Here is a 14,485-nt window from a genome sequence, read left to right on the forward strand (position 1 = left end):
AATTCTGAATGTAATCACAAACCTCAAAATTTACCCACAGAAATATTTAAACTGCTACAGAAGAAGATTCAGAAAAGTTGGATCATGTCTGTCAAGTCACCTGATGATAGTAGGGAGTTTTAGACACATACACACATTCCATTTCTCTCTCCCTCCCTCTCCGTTTACATCCTCTCTACGTATTTCTTCCATATTTCGCAAAGAGCTGGCATGCATTAAGTACATCTGCTGAGTCTTGAGGAACTGGCCAACAGTTGTAACTTTCACATGCTTTATAAATAACTTACATGTCCTATATAATATGGGGATCTGTTCAGTAGAAAGTTTATATTTACTACGAACTCCAATGAGCAGTGGGCTCCCTCTCCTGTTAATGTAACAATGAAAAACATGACACATAAAATATTTTGCATATAGGTAACAATGAATAACATCACACATAAAATGTTTTGCATATAGGTATATTGAGACAAATACCTTTAATTAAAAACAAGTTTTGAATTTGGAGGAAAATACTAGATTTTTAGAGGCAGGATGCCCCCAAATAAACAGTGCTTGAAATAACATCCTCCTCTATTCATTACCCAATTCAGATTCTATGAAAATGCCAAATTTCCCATATGGGGCATGCAGTACAATGTACTAAAGCCAATGGATTTTTTCCTTGACCTTATGTAGATATTTTCAGGCCCAATGAGGAAACTCAAAAGAGCTTTGCAAATCTATGATTTCAGTAATGGTACATAACTTTTCTGAAGCAGACAGATGGCAATTGTTACTATTTCATTTCATGAGGAAAGTAGTCAAATTCATGTTTAGATTTCTCTACAAGTTCAAGAAATGCTAGTAGTTTTGTTTAACAAGCTTATTCACTTCCCCCAACCTGGGCCCTGGTTACTCTCACTTATGCCAACCTACAAGAAGTATTCCCCCACTTCTTTCAGAACTTGTAGAAAAGGGATTCTTCAACTATGTTTATTGCTGGCAATGCAATTTCTCTGGTTTAGAGGCAGCATTCAATTAAAAGAAGTTTTCGTTCCAATCCCATACCTTTTTAATTTTTTGTGTCCTTTTACAAAAATCTAGCTCATACTCATATTTATTAGTTTTGGCTTTTAAGCCAATTCCGTGTTTCAGAATAACATCAACAGAGAACATTTCATTTTGTAACTCATAGTGAATTCAGGATTCAAAACAGCCACAGAATGCTTAGCCAGAATCTTTCTATCAGAGTAAAATCTCAGTCATCACTAACAAATGTATGAGGTTTTTTAAAAATTGCCTTTATAGAAGAGAGGAAGGATTTTTAAAAGTCTATCAAGACTTCTGTCTCTAGTAATATGAACTCTAAGGCAACATTTGTGTAAGATATTTATTTAGAAGGCTTCTAGGCAACTTGGATGAATAAACTATTCACTGCTTTGATGGCACATGAATCTAGCCCACATACATTCCTTTTGATCTGTTAAAATGAGGCAACAAAGCTCTAATAAGACTTTGGTGATAGTAAATCCAACTGCCTTTCAGATAGCTCAAGCTGGATGCCTAGTAGACATCTTAAAATAAACATGTTCAAAATGGAATTCATTCTTTTTGCCCCCAAATCCTCCTCTTCTCCTACCTTCCCTATTACTGTAGAGGATAGTACCCTCCCAGGCCCTTAGTTCTCATGATCCTGTTATTATCTCTTCCTGTGCCTCCCCTCGCCCCCCGCCTGCCAGCCAATCTGTGCTATGGCCTCTCAATTTCCCCTTTGCAACATATTTTATATGCCCCCTTCTCTCCTCTGACGCTACGGGCCCTTATCATCTCACACCTGGACTATGGCAGTAGACAGCTGGTGGGACCACCTGCTTCAAGTCTCTGCCCACTCCAAACTGTCCTTGATTTCAGCCACCAAGGTGATTTTCCTAAAGTGCAGGTCCAAGCACGTCATTCCCCATTCAGTCAACTCTGTTGGCTCCCCATGACCTCCAGGATCAAATACAAAATTCTCCATTTGGCATTCAAAGTATTTCATAACCCAGCCCCTTCCTACCTTTCCAGTCCTCTTATACTTTACTCCCTGCTACCTACTCTTCGATCTAGTGACACTGGCCTCTTGCCGATTGCACAAACAAGACATTTCATCTCTTGGCTTATCGAATTTTCTCTGGCTGTCCTCCACGCCTGAAATGCCTCTTCTTCCTCAACTCCACCTCCTGACTTGCCTTGCTTCTTTCATGTATCTCATCACTTACAGGAAGCTGTTCCTAATCCCTCATAATTCTAATGCCTTCTCTGCCAATTATCTCCTGTTTATCAAGTCTATAGCTTGCTTTGTATATACTTGTTTGCATGTTGTCTCCCCCATTAGATTGTAAGCTCCTTGAGGGCAGGTACTGTCTTTTGCCTCTTTTGTATTTGCACAGCTTAGCATAATTCCTGGCTGCACTATAGGGGTCAGACACCCCATAAATAGATTATATGGTGGGACTCTGTGATACATAGTGTTTTACACAAAAATGAAACACAACCAGTAAGTTCCTGAAGAAAGTTATGATCTAATAGGTGGGATGTGACTAGTAGAGTGTGAACAATCAGATCTCATAAAAAAAAAGTTTGCAAGACACACTTTTAAGCTGAATCTGCATTATTAACATTTTCTCCATCACTTTCAGAAAACCTGGATTCTGGTCCTGTGGTTCTAGGTGGGTAACACTAGGCAACACAAAGAACCTTCTTTGTGCTTATTTACTCATCCATAGATTGGGATAGAAGGATCATATTTGTAAACATGCTTTGAAAACTTCATCATGTTATAAAACGTGAGGTAGTGGTATTATTAGAGAGGCACTGTGCGGTGGATAGAGCCACCCTTGGACACATGTTGGATGTATGACTCTGGGAAGGTCACTTAGCCTCTCAGTCCCTCCCCCCCCAGCCAATTCTCTAAAACAGACAGTTGCAGAACAGTTTCAAATCATCGCTTAGTGGGATTTTTCTCACTGGGAGTACTTTACACCAATGAAATCACAGGTCCAGACCAAAAAAAAAATATTGCAAGTGGGGAAGTAACACTGTCCCTGAGCAAAGGAAGTTGCAATGCCAGCCTGAGCAATACGTACTCTCTTATATCTGATTGATTAGCACACAGACGTATGAAAGTACCTTTTCTCCTTCATTAAGATAGGCTTAATGCTCAAAAGTCACAGAGGAAAAGAGAAAGGATTCTCACACCGATTTTCCTTAACTATAGGGTTCTAGTCACAATAAAGGTAAGGAGAGGAGTGATTCCCTCTATTCATCTATTCTGCCTGAAGACAAAGAAATGTGACTGTGTAAGATGCAAAGGAGCTAAGCACTTTTTCAACATTAAAACAATGAAACCCAAAGAAATTTCAACCAGCAAATCAGCCCTATCATTATCATTTGGTTTCCCCTTCCCAATGCCTTATGGCTGGAGAAAGAAAGAAAAAAACCAAAGCTTTAATTTCATCTTCAAGTTTAACCATACATTTTCAAGTAATTAATAAAAGTACTTTTACTCAGGCTTGCTTATGGTTTTGTTGTTGTTCAGTCACTTTGGTAGTGTCTAACTCTGTGACCCCATTTGGGGTTTTCTTGGCAAAGATACTGGAGTGGTTTGTCATTTCCTTCTCTAGCTGATTTGACAGATGAGGAAACTGAGGCAAAGAGGGTAAAGGTCACACAGCTAGTAAGTACCTGAGCTTGTTTATGTGTCAGTTCTCAAACACTTTTCCTCACAAAGAATAAAATGGTCATACTGGTTCTGCTATTTAAAACTTAATGTACAATTTTGAAATGATCCAATCAAGTTCCCAAATTTTTATTGCTGTTTTTTACAATAAAAAATACAAATGCATTTTAAAAACTAACATAGGGGCAGCTTGGTGGCATAGTGGATAAAGCACTGGCCCTGGAGTCAGGAGGACCTGAGTTCAAATCTGATCTCAGACATTTACTCTCCTTATGACCCTGGGAAAGTCACTTAACCCCAATTGCTTCTCCAAAAATCCCCAAACACACACACACATACACCCACACACACACCCACACAACTAACCTGGTAGTGACAGCCTCTCCTGGGTAATGGATGCTCTTGAAAACCAAAGCAAATGCTCCTTCCTGAAATTATACGTAACAGAACTGGAGGAAAATGCACATATGGCTAAAAAGAATCACATGGCACCACCAACATCTGCCTGAAATAGAGCTTGCAAATGACCCCTTGTTCACTCATGTACCTACATTGACACTTACTAGAAATTACTCGAGCATAATCTTTATCGGTAGAGATAGATAAAGACCTGGCAAAATACACTAATAAAGAATACCATGATAATCAATGGGTAATTCTGAACCACTTAATAAAAGACATGTATCACCAATGCCTACCACACTGTCCTAGTTAATATAGGTATTTAAAAGATGTTTGCTGATAACAATATCTTGAGTGTATCAAAGGAGAGGAAAACACTTCAATTCTAAACTCTAAACTATATATATGTATGTATATACATATATGTATATTTATCAGAGATTATTATACATAATGATTTAAAATTGACTACTTAGATTTCCAAACTTTTACAATTCTATCCTATACCTGTTTACCATGACCATACAGCAAGAAGTGACTAGGAATTAAAGTCCTCAAGTCACCAAGTCTAAACTTATCCTTTCCAGAAACATAAGGAGACAAAAAAAAAAGAAGGAACAGTCTTTTTCTGATTAAAGCTTGCCTTCCTGTGTTGGCTTTATTAAACAACTAGAAATTGTCAAAAGGCTAAGATTAGAAAGATGAATGTGACAAGTTGGGAAAAAACAAAACCAAATGAAACCAAAAAATCTTCCTGGAATTAGTAGATAACACCAGCGGTATAGAAATGACTTCACCCTACAGACAACGAAAATAGTTAAGCCCTCTTTGTTTGAGATCCATATAAAAGGAACTAGGCCAAAAGCCTACATTGGTATAACCGATATACATTTAGCAAAGGAGTAATGACAATAAAGTTTTTTTTCCCAAAGTAATTTCTTTTTGTCAGAATATTAATTTGAAAATATCAAAGTGTGCTAAAACTTCACACTGGAGAAGCAATGTTATCAATCCCAGTAGATGCACAGTCTATGCATCTTCTCTGTACCTTCTCACCTTGCTCTCCCAAGACTTCCCTTGACACTCACCTACACAAGCAATTATCTATCATACAGGAGCTATTCTGAGTCAATTCCTATGGGTAAATGAGCCCATATCTTTATGACTGAGTTAGGGTGCAAAGGTGCATTTTGACTTACCAGCTGCTGGATGACTCTTTCTACCAAGGTTGAGAATCTGATGTCTTCGCTTTCTCTGTTATCATATACATATTTAATCAGTTTTGCAATGGTTTCTGTATCAGTTTCAGATTCAAACTCATAGCCTTTGGTTTCCTGAAATATTTAATTGTATATGCAATATCAGCTAACCACTGTGATACATCCTATAACCCAATTACTCTAATAGATTTGCTAGGACTTCTTCCACTCCACCTCCCTCTGCATTAGGATAAATTTAGGTAAAAATAAATGTATTCTCTAAGCCTGATCCAATTATCATAGCATGGAAATAATCATAAAGACCTGAAACCTACTCCAGAGAAGCACAAGATTCTGGTGCTTCTACTAAACTGGAAAAGCTGTGAGTTCAGGACTAGATGAAGACCATGGTCTATTGTATGCCAGCCCAAGTTTATAGCATAGAGAGGAAAGGGAACTCATTGATCTCATCCAACCCCCTCACTTTATAAATGAGAAATCAGATTCAGAGAACTTAAGTGGATTGCCCAAGGTCACATATGAAGTAAGTTGAAGAGCTGGATTTGAACTCAGATCCTCTTGTTGCAAATCCAGTTCTTTTCCTCCTTCATGCTGCTTCTCAGAGATCACCACTACCAGATCTTCACCTTCAAACTTGTGTCTTACAGCTCTCCTCCTTTTCATATTCAGAGTCCTAGAAAAAGTTGTCTACTCTCATTATTCATTACCTCCATTTCCTTTCCTTTTGCTTTTCAGCCCTTCATAATCTGGCTTCTTATTTCACCACTCAACTCAAATAGTTCTTTTTATAATTACTAATGATTTCTTAATTGCCTTTTCTGGGCCTTTTCTCTATTTTTACCTTTCTAGAGCTCTCTGTAGCATTTGACACTGTTGACCATCCTCTCCTCCTAGATACTGTCTCTTTTGGGGGTTTTTGATTCTGCTTTCTCTTTGATCTCATCCTACCTATTTGACCATTCAAATCAATCTTTACTAGATTATCAACCATATCTAGCCTTAGTTGTGAGTGTTCCCCCAAGGTCCTCTTCTGTCCTGGGCCTTCTCTTCTCTCTTGGTAATTTCCTGTGGGTTTAGTTATCATCTCTATGCATGTGACTTCGTGATCTACACATTTAGCCCTATCTAGTCTTTCTCCTGTCCCACATCATCAGCTGCCTAATGGACATTCTGAATTGGATGCCCCTGGAAGCATCTGAAACCCAACATGTCCTAAACAGAACTCGTTAACTTTCCCCACAAATCTACCTCTCTTCCAAACTTCCCTGTTTCTGCCAAGGGCACCACTACAATTTTGGTCACCCAGATTCAAAATCTTGGAGTCAGTCATATCCCTTGGGTATGTGAGATGAAACATCCCTCACCCCATATACCCAATCAATTGCTACCTCTTGACTGAAACATTGCAATAGCCTCCTAATCAGTCTTCCTGCCACAAGTCTCTTCTTCCTTCAAACTATTTTCCACAAAAATGCCAGTGATTTTCCTAAAGCCCTGGTCTGACTATGTTAATCCCCTGCTCAATAAATAGCAATAACTCTCTATTTATTGCCTATAGAATCAAGTACAGAATCCTATATTTGGTAATTAACAATTCTTTACAACCTTGCTCTAACCCTCCCTTTCAGCATTATATATTATTCTCCCTTCATACTCTCTACTGACCAGCCAAACTGGATTTCTTGGTGTTTTTCATTCATGAGACTCCATTTCCTCTCTCTATCTCTTTGTCTACCTGTCCCTAATGCCTAGATTACATAACTTTTCCCATTAGGTAAATCCATGATTTCCTTCAAAGCTCAGCTTGAATATCACCTTTTTGCAAGAAGCCTTTCTTGAAAAACTCAAAGTACTACTGCCTCCTCTCTGCCTAAATTAGCTTGTATTTATTTTGCATATAGTTAAATCTATATAAACATATATATTATGGTAATATGTTTTGCATTATTGAACATGTATAATCTACATCAAAATGCTTACTGCATCAATGAGGGGGGAAACGAGGGAGTGAGAGAGAAAATTTGGAACTCAAAAGTTTTTTTAAACGAATGTTTGAAATTGTCTTTATATGTAACTAGGGAAAAAAGTAAAATATCATCAAAAATAAAATAGATGACCTAGAATTAAAACAAAATAAAACAAAACCATGTATATTGACACATATACACACACATGTTGACCCTCTAATAGAATGTAAGCTCTGAAGTGAAAGACTATTTCAGTTTGGGTTTTATATTCCTAGCACACAGAACATACTAGATGCTTAATAAGTGGTTGTTGTTTGATTAGGGAGTCCATATGGTCTAGTACAGGGGTGGGGAACCTGCATCCTCCAAGCTACATGTGGTCCTCTAGGTCCTGAAGTGTGGCTCTTTGACTGAATCCAAACTTCACAGAACAAATCCCCTTAATAAAAAAAAAATTTGTTCTGTAAAACTTGGAATCAGTCAAAAGGCTATACCCAAGGACTTAGAGGGCCAAGCGTGGCCGTTCCCCACCCCTGGTCTAGTGGCCAGAGTGCTGGATTTAGAGTCAGGAAGACTTGGGTTTGATTACTTATGAGTTATGTTATCTTGGGCAAGTTCCTAAAACTTTCTTGGCTTCAGTTTCCTTATCTACGAGGAGTTCAGACTAAATGGCTTCTAAGGTCCCTTTCAGCCCTAGCGCTAACGATGGGTTGGTTACATGGTGATACATTTTTCAGGCATAGAGATTTTTGAAGAGTGTCCTCTAAACTATAGTGAAATTCAAATTTTTGTCAGCAGAAGAAGAACCCCAAGTTGATGAAATCATGAATCTTGGAGGCAGCAAGGTGGGGCAACAGATAGAGCATTGGACTGGAGTCAGGAAAGACCTAAATTCAAATCCTGCCTCAGATACTTACTAGGTGTATGACCCTGAGCAAATCACTTAACTCTAGAATTCATCGTGGTACAATGAAAAGAGCACTGGCCTAGTGTAGTTGGGAGACTTTAATTTTAGTCCTGAACCTACTACTGCTAAGCTTTATGACCTTAGACAAGTTCCTATACTTTTGGGGACCTATTTCTTTGTTTATAAAAATAGGTAGTTTTGGTCTAGATCACTTAACCATTCAATAATTCAACTGATATATATTAAACACCTTCTCTATTAAGCAAGCATGGTTCTAGGTGCTGAGATAGATAAAAAAATTGAGAATTACATGCTGTTAACAGCAGACCTGTTATGCAATGAATAAATATGCATAAGTATGTAAGAAAGGTGGAAACAATTGCTGTGTGACAATCAAAAAGGTTCAGAGACAAGGCTTCTGGGTAATTTAATCATTTTATTAATAAGGCCAGCAGGTTATTAATAAAAGGATGGTTATTTGGCCCTTTCTTAGACCAAAGCCAATCATGGCTGCAAGCTCACAGTTTATATACCCTTAGGTATTCAATGGGGGGTTGAGAGTGACTCCTTGGATGGAGAAATTCTCTCTGTACTCAAGACTAGCCACAGCCTTGGCCTATCTAGACAAAAGGATATGTCTCCACCCAAGCTTGAGTAGATCACCCCACCTTAGGTTAAATTTCTTATAAGGTTGAGTGGGGTCTGACCAAGATGGAGGAGAGTTAGTACAATCTCATTATCAGTAATGTCCTTTAAGACACATTAAAATCAGGACTTTGGAAAAAGGAGAGAGCTCTGAATCTCCTCAAGATATTAATTATGAATAATCATTTCTCACATAAGTGAAGTGTAAGGGGAGAAAAGACAATACAAATTTGAGGTTGGTGTCAAAGGGGACTTTCAAGCCAGTGGTGACATTTGAATTGGACTATAAAGAATGGGCAGAAATTCAGCTGAGGGAAGTGGAGGTGGGAGAAAGAAGGCTTTACTAAAACATAGTGTAATCAAATGCAAAGAAATAGGAAGAGACAGGATAAGAATGAGACAATGAATCCACTTTGACTTGGATGTAGATTATGTGAAGAGTAAAGTAAGATATAGATGGAAAAGTAGGTTGGAATCAGATTAAAGATTACAATTTATTCAGCAGACAATGGAAAGTCACTGATGGTTTCTGAGAGGTGAGGGAAAGGGAAAAATCAAACTGTGATACTCAGATCACAAGCCTAGATAACTGGGACAGTTGTAACACCATCAAAAGAAACAGAGAAGTTAAGTAAAAGGGCAGATGTTTCTGGGGGAAGATGATCAGTACAGTTTTGGAAATGTGACATCAGCTAGAATCAAGGATATAAGGCTGGGATACTGGAGAGGTTGGGAATGGAGATAACAGCATGGATCATTGGCTGAGAGGTGATTCTTATAAACAATTCCTATTTAATGGCTTCATTTGTGGTTCAAGTGCATATTTTGTTTATTTGTATTAGTTGAGAATGTTATCAAGTTTACAATGAAATAAACAAAAAAACACCCTCCAGATTTGGAAAGCATTATTTTAAGCTAGTGGTGATATCGAGCTTAGGATAATAGAGTAACTGCTATATTTTATTAAATGTTCCTTTGTTTACTGATCCTTCATCTTCCCAAAGTTCCTAACTTTCTTAAAAAGAATGTAAACTGGGAGAATCTTACTCATTAAATCCCATCCACCTCTAAACCTATGATGACCAAGAATGTTCAGTATGTTGAAGTGTAACTTTCAAGTTAATGATTAGCCATGACATACCAGGAATTTCCTTAGATCCTTATAATTTGTGATGATTCCATTGTGTATAACAACAAATTCTGAAAGAAAAAGACATTAGAAATACAATTATGGATACATTACAATAAATAACAGAGTAGTTTGAATAATTCTCAGAACATTTCCCTCAAGAAAATAGAAGCTGTCAATGATCTCATTTAAAATAAATGATTATCAGGAACCACAAATTTGCATAAGTGTTTTTATATGGAGAGATACAGAGAATCGGTTTGTATGGATGCTGCAAATTCTTTTTTTTTCATAGTTTGTCAAAACTGTACATGATAGGGGCAGCTAGGTGGCGCAATGGATAGAGCACCGGCCCTGGATTCAGGAGGACCTGAGTTCAAATTCGGCCTCAGACACATAACACTTACTAGCTGTGTGACCCTTGGGAAGTCACTTAACCCCATTGCCTAGCAAAAACAAACAAAAACAAAAACAAAAAAGAAAAACAAAAAACTGTACATGATGTAAAAAGTCTTGTGTTTATTGCTTTTATTACAATTTACCTTCTCATATTTTTTTGGTCATCCCTATTCCTTTTATGGTAAAGGATTCTTCTATTGAATAACAGCCCCTTCATTTCTTCTCTAATTTTTTCATGTAACTTTTTTATTTTTTATAGTTATAGGTCATGGATCCGTTTGTAGCTTATTATACTATATGGCATGAGGTGTTGGCCTCAACCTTTATTTCTGCTAGAATGCATCCTATGTTCCCATGGTTTTGTTGCTACTACCCCAGCAGTTCGGCAGTCCTGAAATTTATTGGACAGATGCTGCAAATTCTTAACAACTGTGGTGACATTATAGGTTCATAGATTTAGAGTTGGAAGGGACTTTAAAGGCCTGACCCTCATTTTACAGTTGAGGAAACTGAGGCCTAAGTAGTTTAAGTGCCTTGCCCAAGCTCAGAAAGGTAGTACTTGTTAGAGGACTGATTTGAACATCTATCACCTCCAGTGTCAATACTCTTTCCACTGTTCCATTATAAATGAACAGCCACTATCAGGGCAATATCTGTGATGAAATATCTAGTATAGGCCAATCGTAACCTCCCCGTTTAATTTCATGAAAAGGCCCAGTCCTGTAATCCTATTCAGAGACAGATCACCAGGTTCTAAATCTTCCAGAAAATGGGCTGCTGACCAAATTCTCTGATGCTTCACTGCCCCCTGGTGTTCCATCTTTCTCTGGTGAGATGAATTATGTTGGATAGAAGGCATGACAATTCACACACACAGCCATGTTAGTACAAGCAGTCCTTTTTTCCAAAGTTTGGGAAATGCAGAAGCATGTTGTTTGAATTTATATTGTGATGCTCTCTGCTAAAGAGTGGGCCTAGTGACAGTTTTGTAAATCTATATGCCCATTGTATAATGTAAAGTGGCCACATGCCCTGGGGTGGGGCTATATTTCTTTGCCTCTCCAGAAGCAAATGATGTAAAACAGTTCCTCTGAGGATCCATGCAAGCCTATATAAACTTAACTGGTTTCTTTGTTGTGTATAAATGTATCTTTTGCAATATACATACATACATGCCTTTATATGTAGGTGTGTATGTGGGGGGAGGGGGGAGAGCGAGAGAGAGAGAGAGAGAGAGAGAGAGAGATGCTAGAGTAGTAGTGCTTTATGCCTCAGCACCAACCTTTGACATGGGGAAAAACATCCTAAGAACCAGAGCTAATCAAAAGCAGAATGAGCTGCCTTCTGAAGTAGTGGGGTCTTCCTCACTGCAAACCTTCAAGTAAAGGCTAAATTAGGTGACCACTGGTTGGGTATATTGTAGAGGCAATCCATGCCTAGCTACAGGTTCATCTTGCTGTACTTGGAGGTCTCTTCCAACTCAGAGAGTCTGTGAACTGACTCTAGGTATGGATTAATGGATTTTGTCTAGTGGGTCAGGGGTGCATTGATCTCTAACAAGTACCTGGTTATAGTAACTAGTACCCAAAAATGGTAAGGTCCCCCAATGCTCCTTTATCTGTTTACAATAGACTATTCAGATTTATTGACATCACTGATTTCCAACCTACTACTTTACTGTACTAAGCCTGTAAGACTGGTTACGCAGAAAAAGTTTCCTCTTTGGTTTCAAAGTTCTCAATTTAATTGTGGAATGAAAAGATTTTGTTTTTATAGTGCTTCCCAATTGCATAAAATTTTTATCATATACTCATTGAGTAGGTCTTGACACTTTTTTCCAGCTGGAATTTTGTATAACTACTTATCAAAAATCATTATCAGAATAAGTTAAAAGTATACAGAATAATATAAAGAATAAGAAAGTTTATGAAACCACTTAATTTTCTAATTTCATCAACATTTCCAGATCATAAAACAGTACATACCATTAGTTTTGTCTGATCTCTGAGGGTGACTGTTCACAGCATTGGGGACTCCATGGGTTGCCCAACGAGTGTGAGCAATGCCAAAGTGAGTTTCAAATTCTACTTTCAAGTCCATTCCTTCTTGTTCTATATTAAATAATAATAATAATAATAATAATAATAATAATAATAATAATAATAATAATCCCTTATATTTGCATTTCACTGTACTGTGCACAAAATATGGTCACATACATCATCTCATTTGTTGCCCTAAATAACATTGTCATATAGGCAGGGCAAGTAATATCCCTATTTTACATATGGAGAAATAGAACCTCAGAAAGGTTATATGAGTTGCCTAGTTTATAGAATCATAGAGCTGCAGCTAGAAGGCAACCCAGAGGCCAACTACCCCAACCATTTAATTTTACAGACGAGGAAAATGAGTTCCAAAGAAGATAAATGTTTTGCTCAAGGTTACATAGGTGATAAGGTCCCACGGCTAATAAGTTTTACAACTAAGACTAAAACTGTGATCTTTTGACCTTCAGTCCAGTATTTTTTCCACTCATAATTGTTTTAAGTTTTCAAATTACAGTTAAGCTCAGAAGACACTATTTAATTTCATTTAGTCCTAGAAACATGGTGCCTTTCAGAGATTTTCTTTTCAAACATCTATTTTTTGCAGATAATAGTACTATTCTTTATTTCTTCAAGCTATGCCATTTTCAGATAGGAGCATCTCTTATGATAAAAGTATAAATTGAACAAAATATTTCAAATATCACTCATTATAGTAATTCAGATTTCCCCACTTACTATAAAGTTCCTCATCCAGGGCCTTGACTTTTCCTCTTTTCTTAACTAGCTTGATATGCCTTTCTTTGTCTTCATTATTATTTCCATCAATTGCCACACCTGTAATTTAAGATAGATTATTTTTATATTAATTGAATTTTTGTTTAGCTTTCATTACCACAAAGTTTTGTAGAAAAAATACACACACACACACACACACACACACACACACACAGGCCAGTCACCCATAGAGTTATCCCTAGAGCTGGAAATAGTAGCCACCCACTGGAGATTCAATCTTTGAGTTTGACTGCAAGCTGGGAGAGCAGCCCAGCAGGAGTGCTGTACTGTAGGGGTTTTATCCAAATATTTGGATCCTCTATGTATTTTTTTGGAGATTGCCCATGTGTATCCAGAGTAGAGGAGTTCTTTAGTGGGAACAAGTGCTCCTAAGGACACTGCCAGTTTATTGTAGTGCTTGATACTTGAGTGAGCCCAGACCACAGAGATTCCTCCAGTCGGAAAGGGAGAGGGTAAGTGCCCCAGACCCCAACTGGTATGAGTGGGTCTGTGTTGTTACAAAAGCACTATGACATTAAGATTTGGTGACCAGTGGATGAAGGCAACTGACATCTCACAGAAAACATCTATTGATCAACTAAGGGAATCTGTAATGCCCCCGTGGTCCTAGACATAAAAAAGTAAGCAATACAGCTGGAGGCAGCTGTGGAAGAGAACCCTGCAAACATATCAGGAGTTGGTAAGGCAGGGAGAGGCTTTTCCCTTTCCCCATCCTCATCCTTATTAGTTACCGTACCAATAGAAGATAAGGGAGGAGGAGAAACACACAGCACAGGTACACACAGAAAAAGATAGACAGAGGAAGCAGCTTCAAGCATTGTAACTTTGATGTTAAGAGTTGGACTGTGGTGAAAAGCAGACGCTGGAAACCCTGAATGAGGACTCTCTAGTAAAACAGAAAGGGCTTCCAGGACTTGAAGTACCAGAAATTGTGAACTGCCTTGCCACAAGTGTATCCTGCATGTATGATTCACTACCTGGTACTCCAAGTTTGAACCCATTCTTCCCGTGTATGTATCTGTGGGAGAGGTGCCCAGATTTGTAAGGACAGGGGATTGTTTTATAAGTAACAATCTTGGTATGCCATCTGACAAAATGCCTTTACTAAGAGCTAATTGAGATTAGTGACCAACGGTTAATGGGAAGCATACTGTTGGGGGCTTGTGAGCTACAGTATATAGCCTCACAGAATTGACATTTGGCCACAAGGTAACTGCAACCCAGTGCAAGTTGGGGAAGCAGTTCAGAAGGGGTACTCTATATATCCCCT

At 38.0% G+C, this 14,485-nt stretch overlaps 1 protein-coding gene across 1 annotated transcript in view; it reads right to left on the reverse strand.

The window, feature by feature from the left end:
* GFPT2 (glutamine--fructose-6-phosphate transaminase 2) overlaps positions 1-14,485 on the reverse strand; it is a 62,050-nt gene that overhangs the window by 22,734 nt on the left and 24,831 nt on the right. The window contains exons 3-8 of the mRNA XM_020998831.2: positions 13,156-13,254; positions 12,355-12,480; positions 9,983-10,041; positions 5,302-5,436; positions 4,067-4,128; positions 288-367 (exon numbers count right to left, since the gene is read on the reverse strand). Of these exons, the coding sequence (XP_020854490.1) occupies positions 288-367; positions 4,067-4,128; positions 5,302-5,436; positions 9,983-10,041; positions 12,355-12,480; positions 13,156-13,254 (561 nt within the window). The remainder of the gene's footprint in view (positions 1-287; positions 368-4,066; positions 4,129-5,301; positions 5,437-9,982; positions 10,042-12,354; positions 12,481-13,155; positions 13,255-14,485) is intronic.

Source organism: Phascolarctos cinereus, unplaced genomic scaffold (assembly GCF_003287225.1).
Source record: "Phascolarctos cinereus isolate Bilbo 61053 unplaced genomic scaffold, phaCin_HiC Scaffold_2;HRSCAF=192, whole genome shotgun sequence".
NCBI lineage: Eukaryota > Metazoa > Chordata > Mammalia > Diprotodontia > Phascolarctidae > Phascolarctos > Phascolarctos cinereus.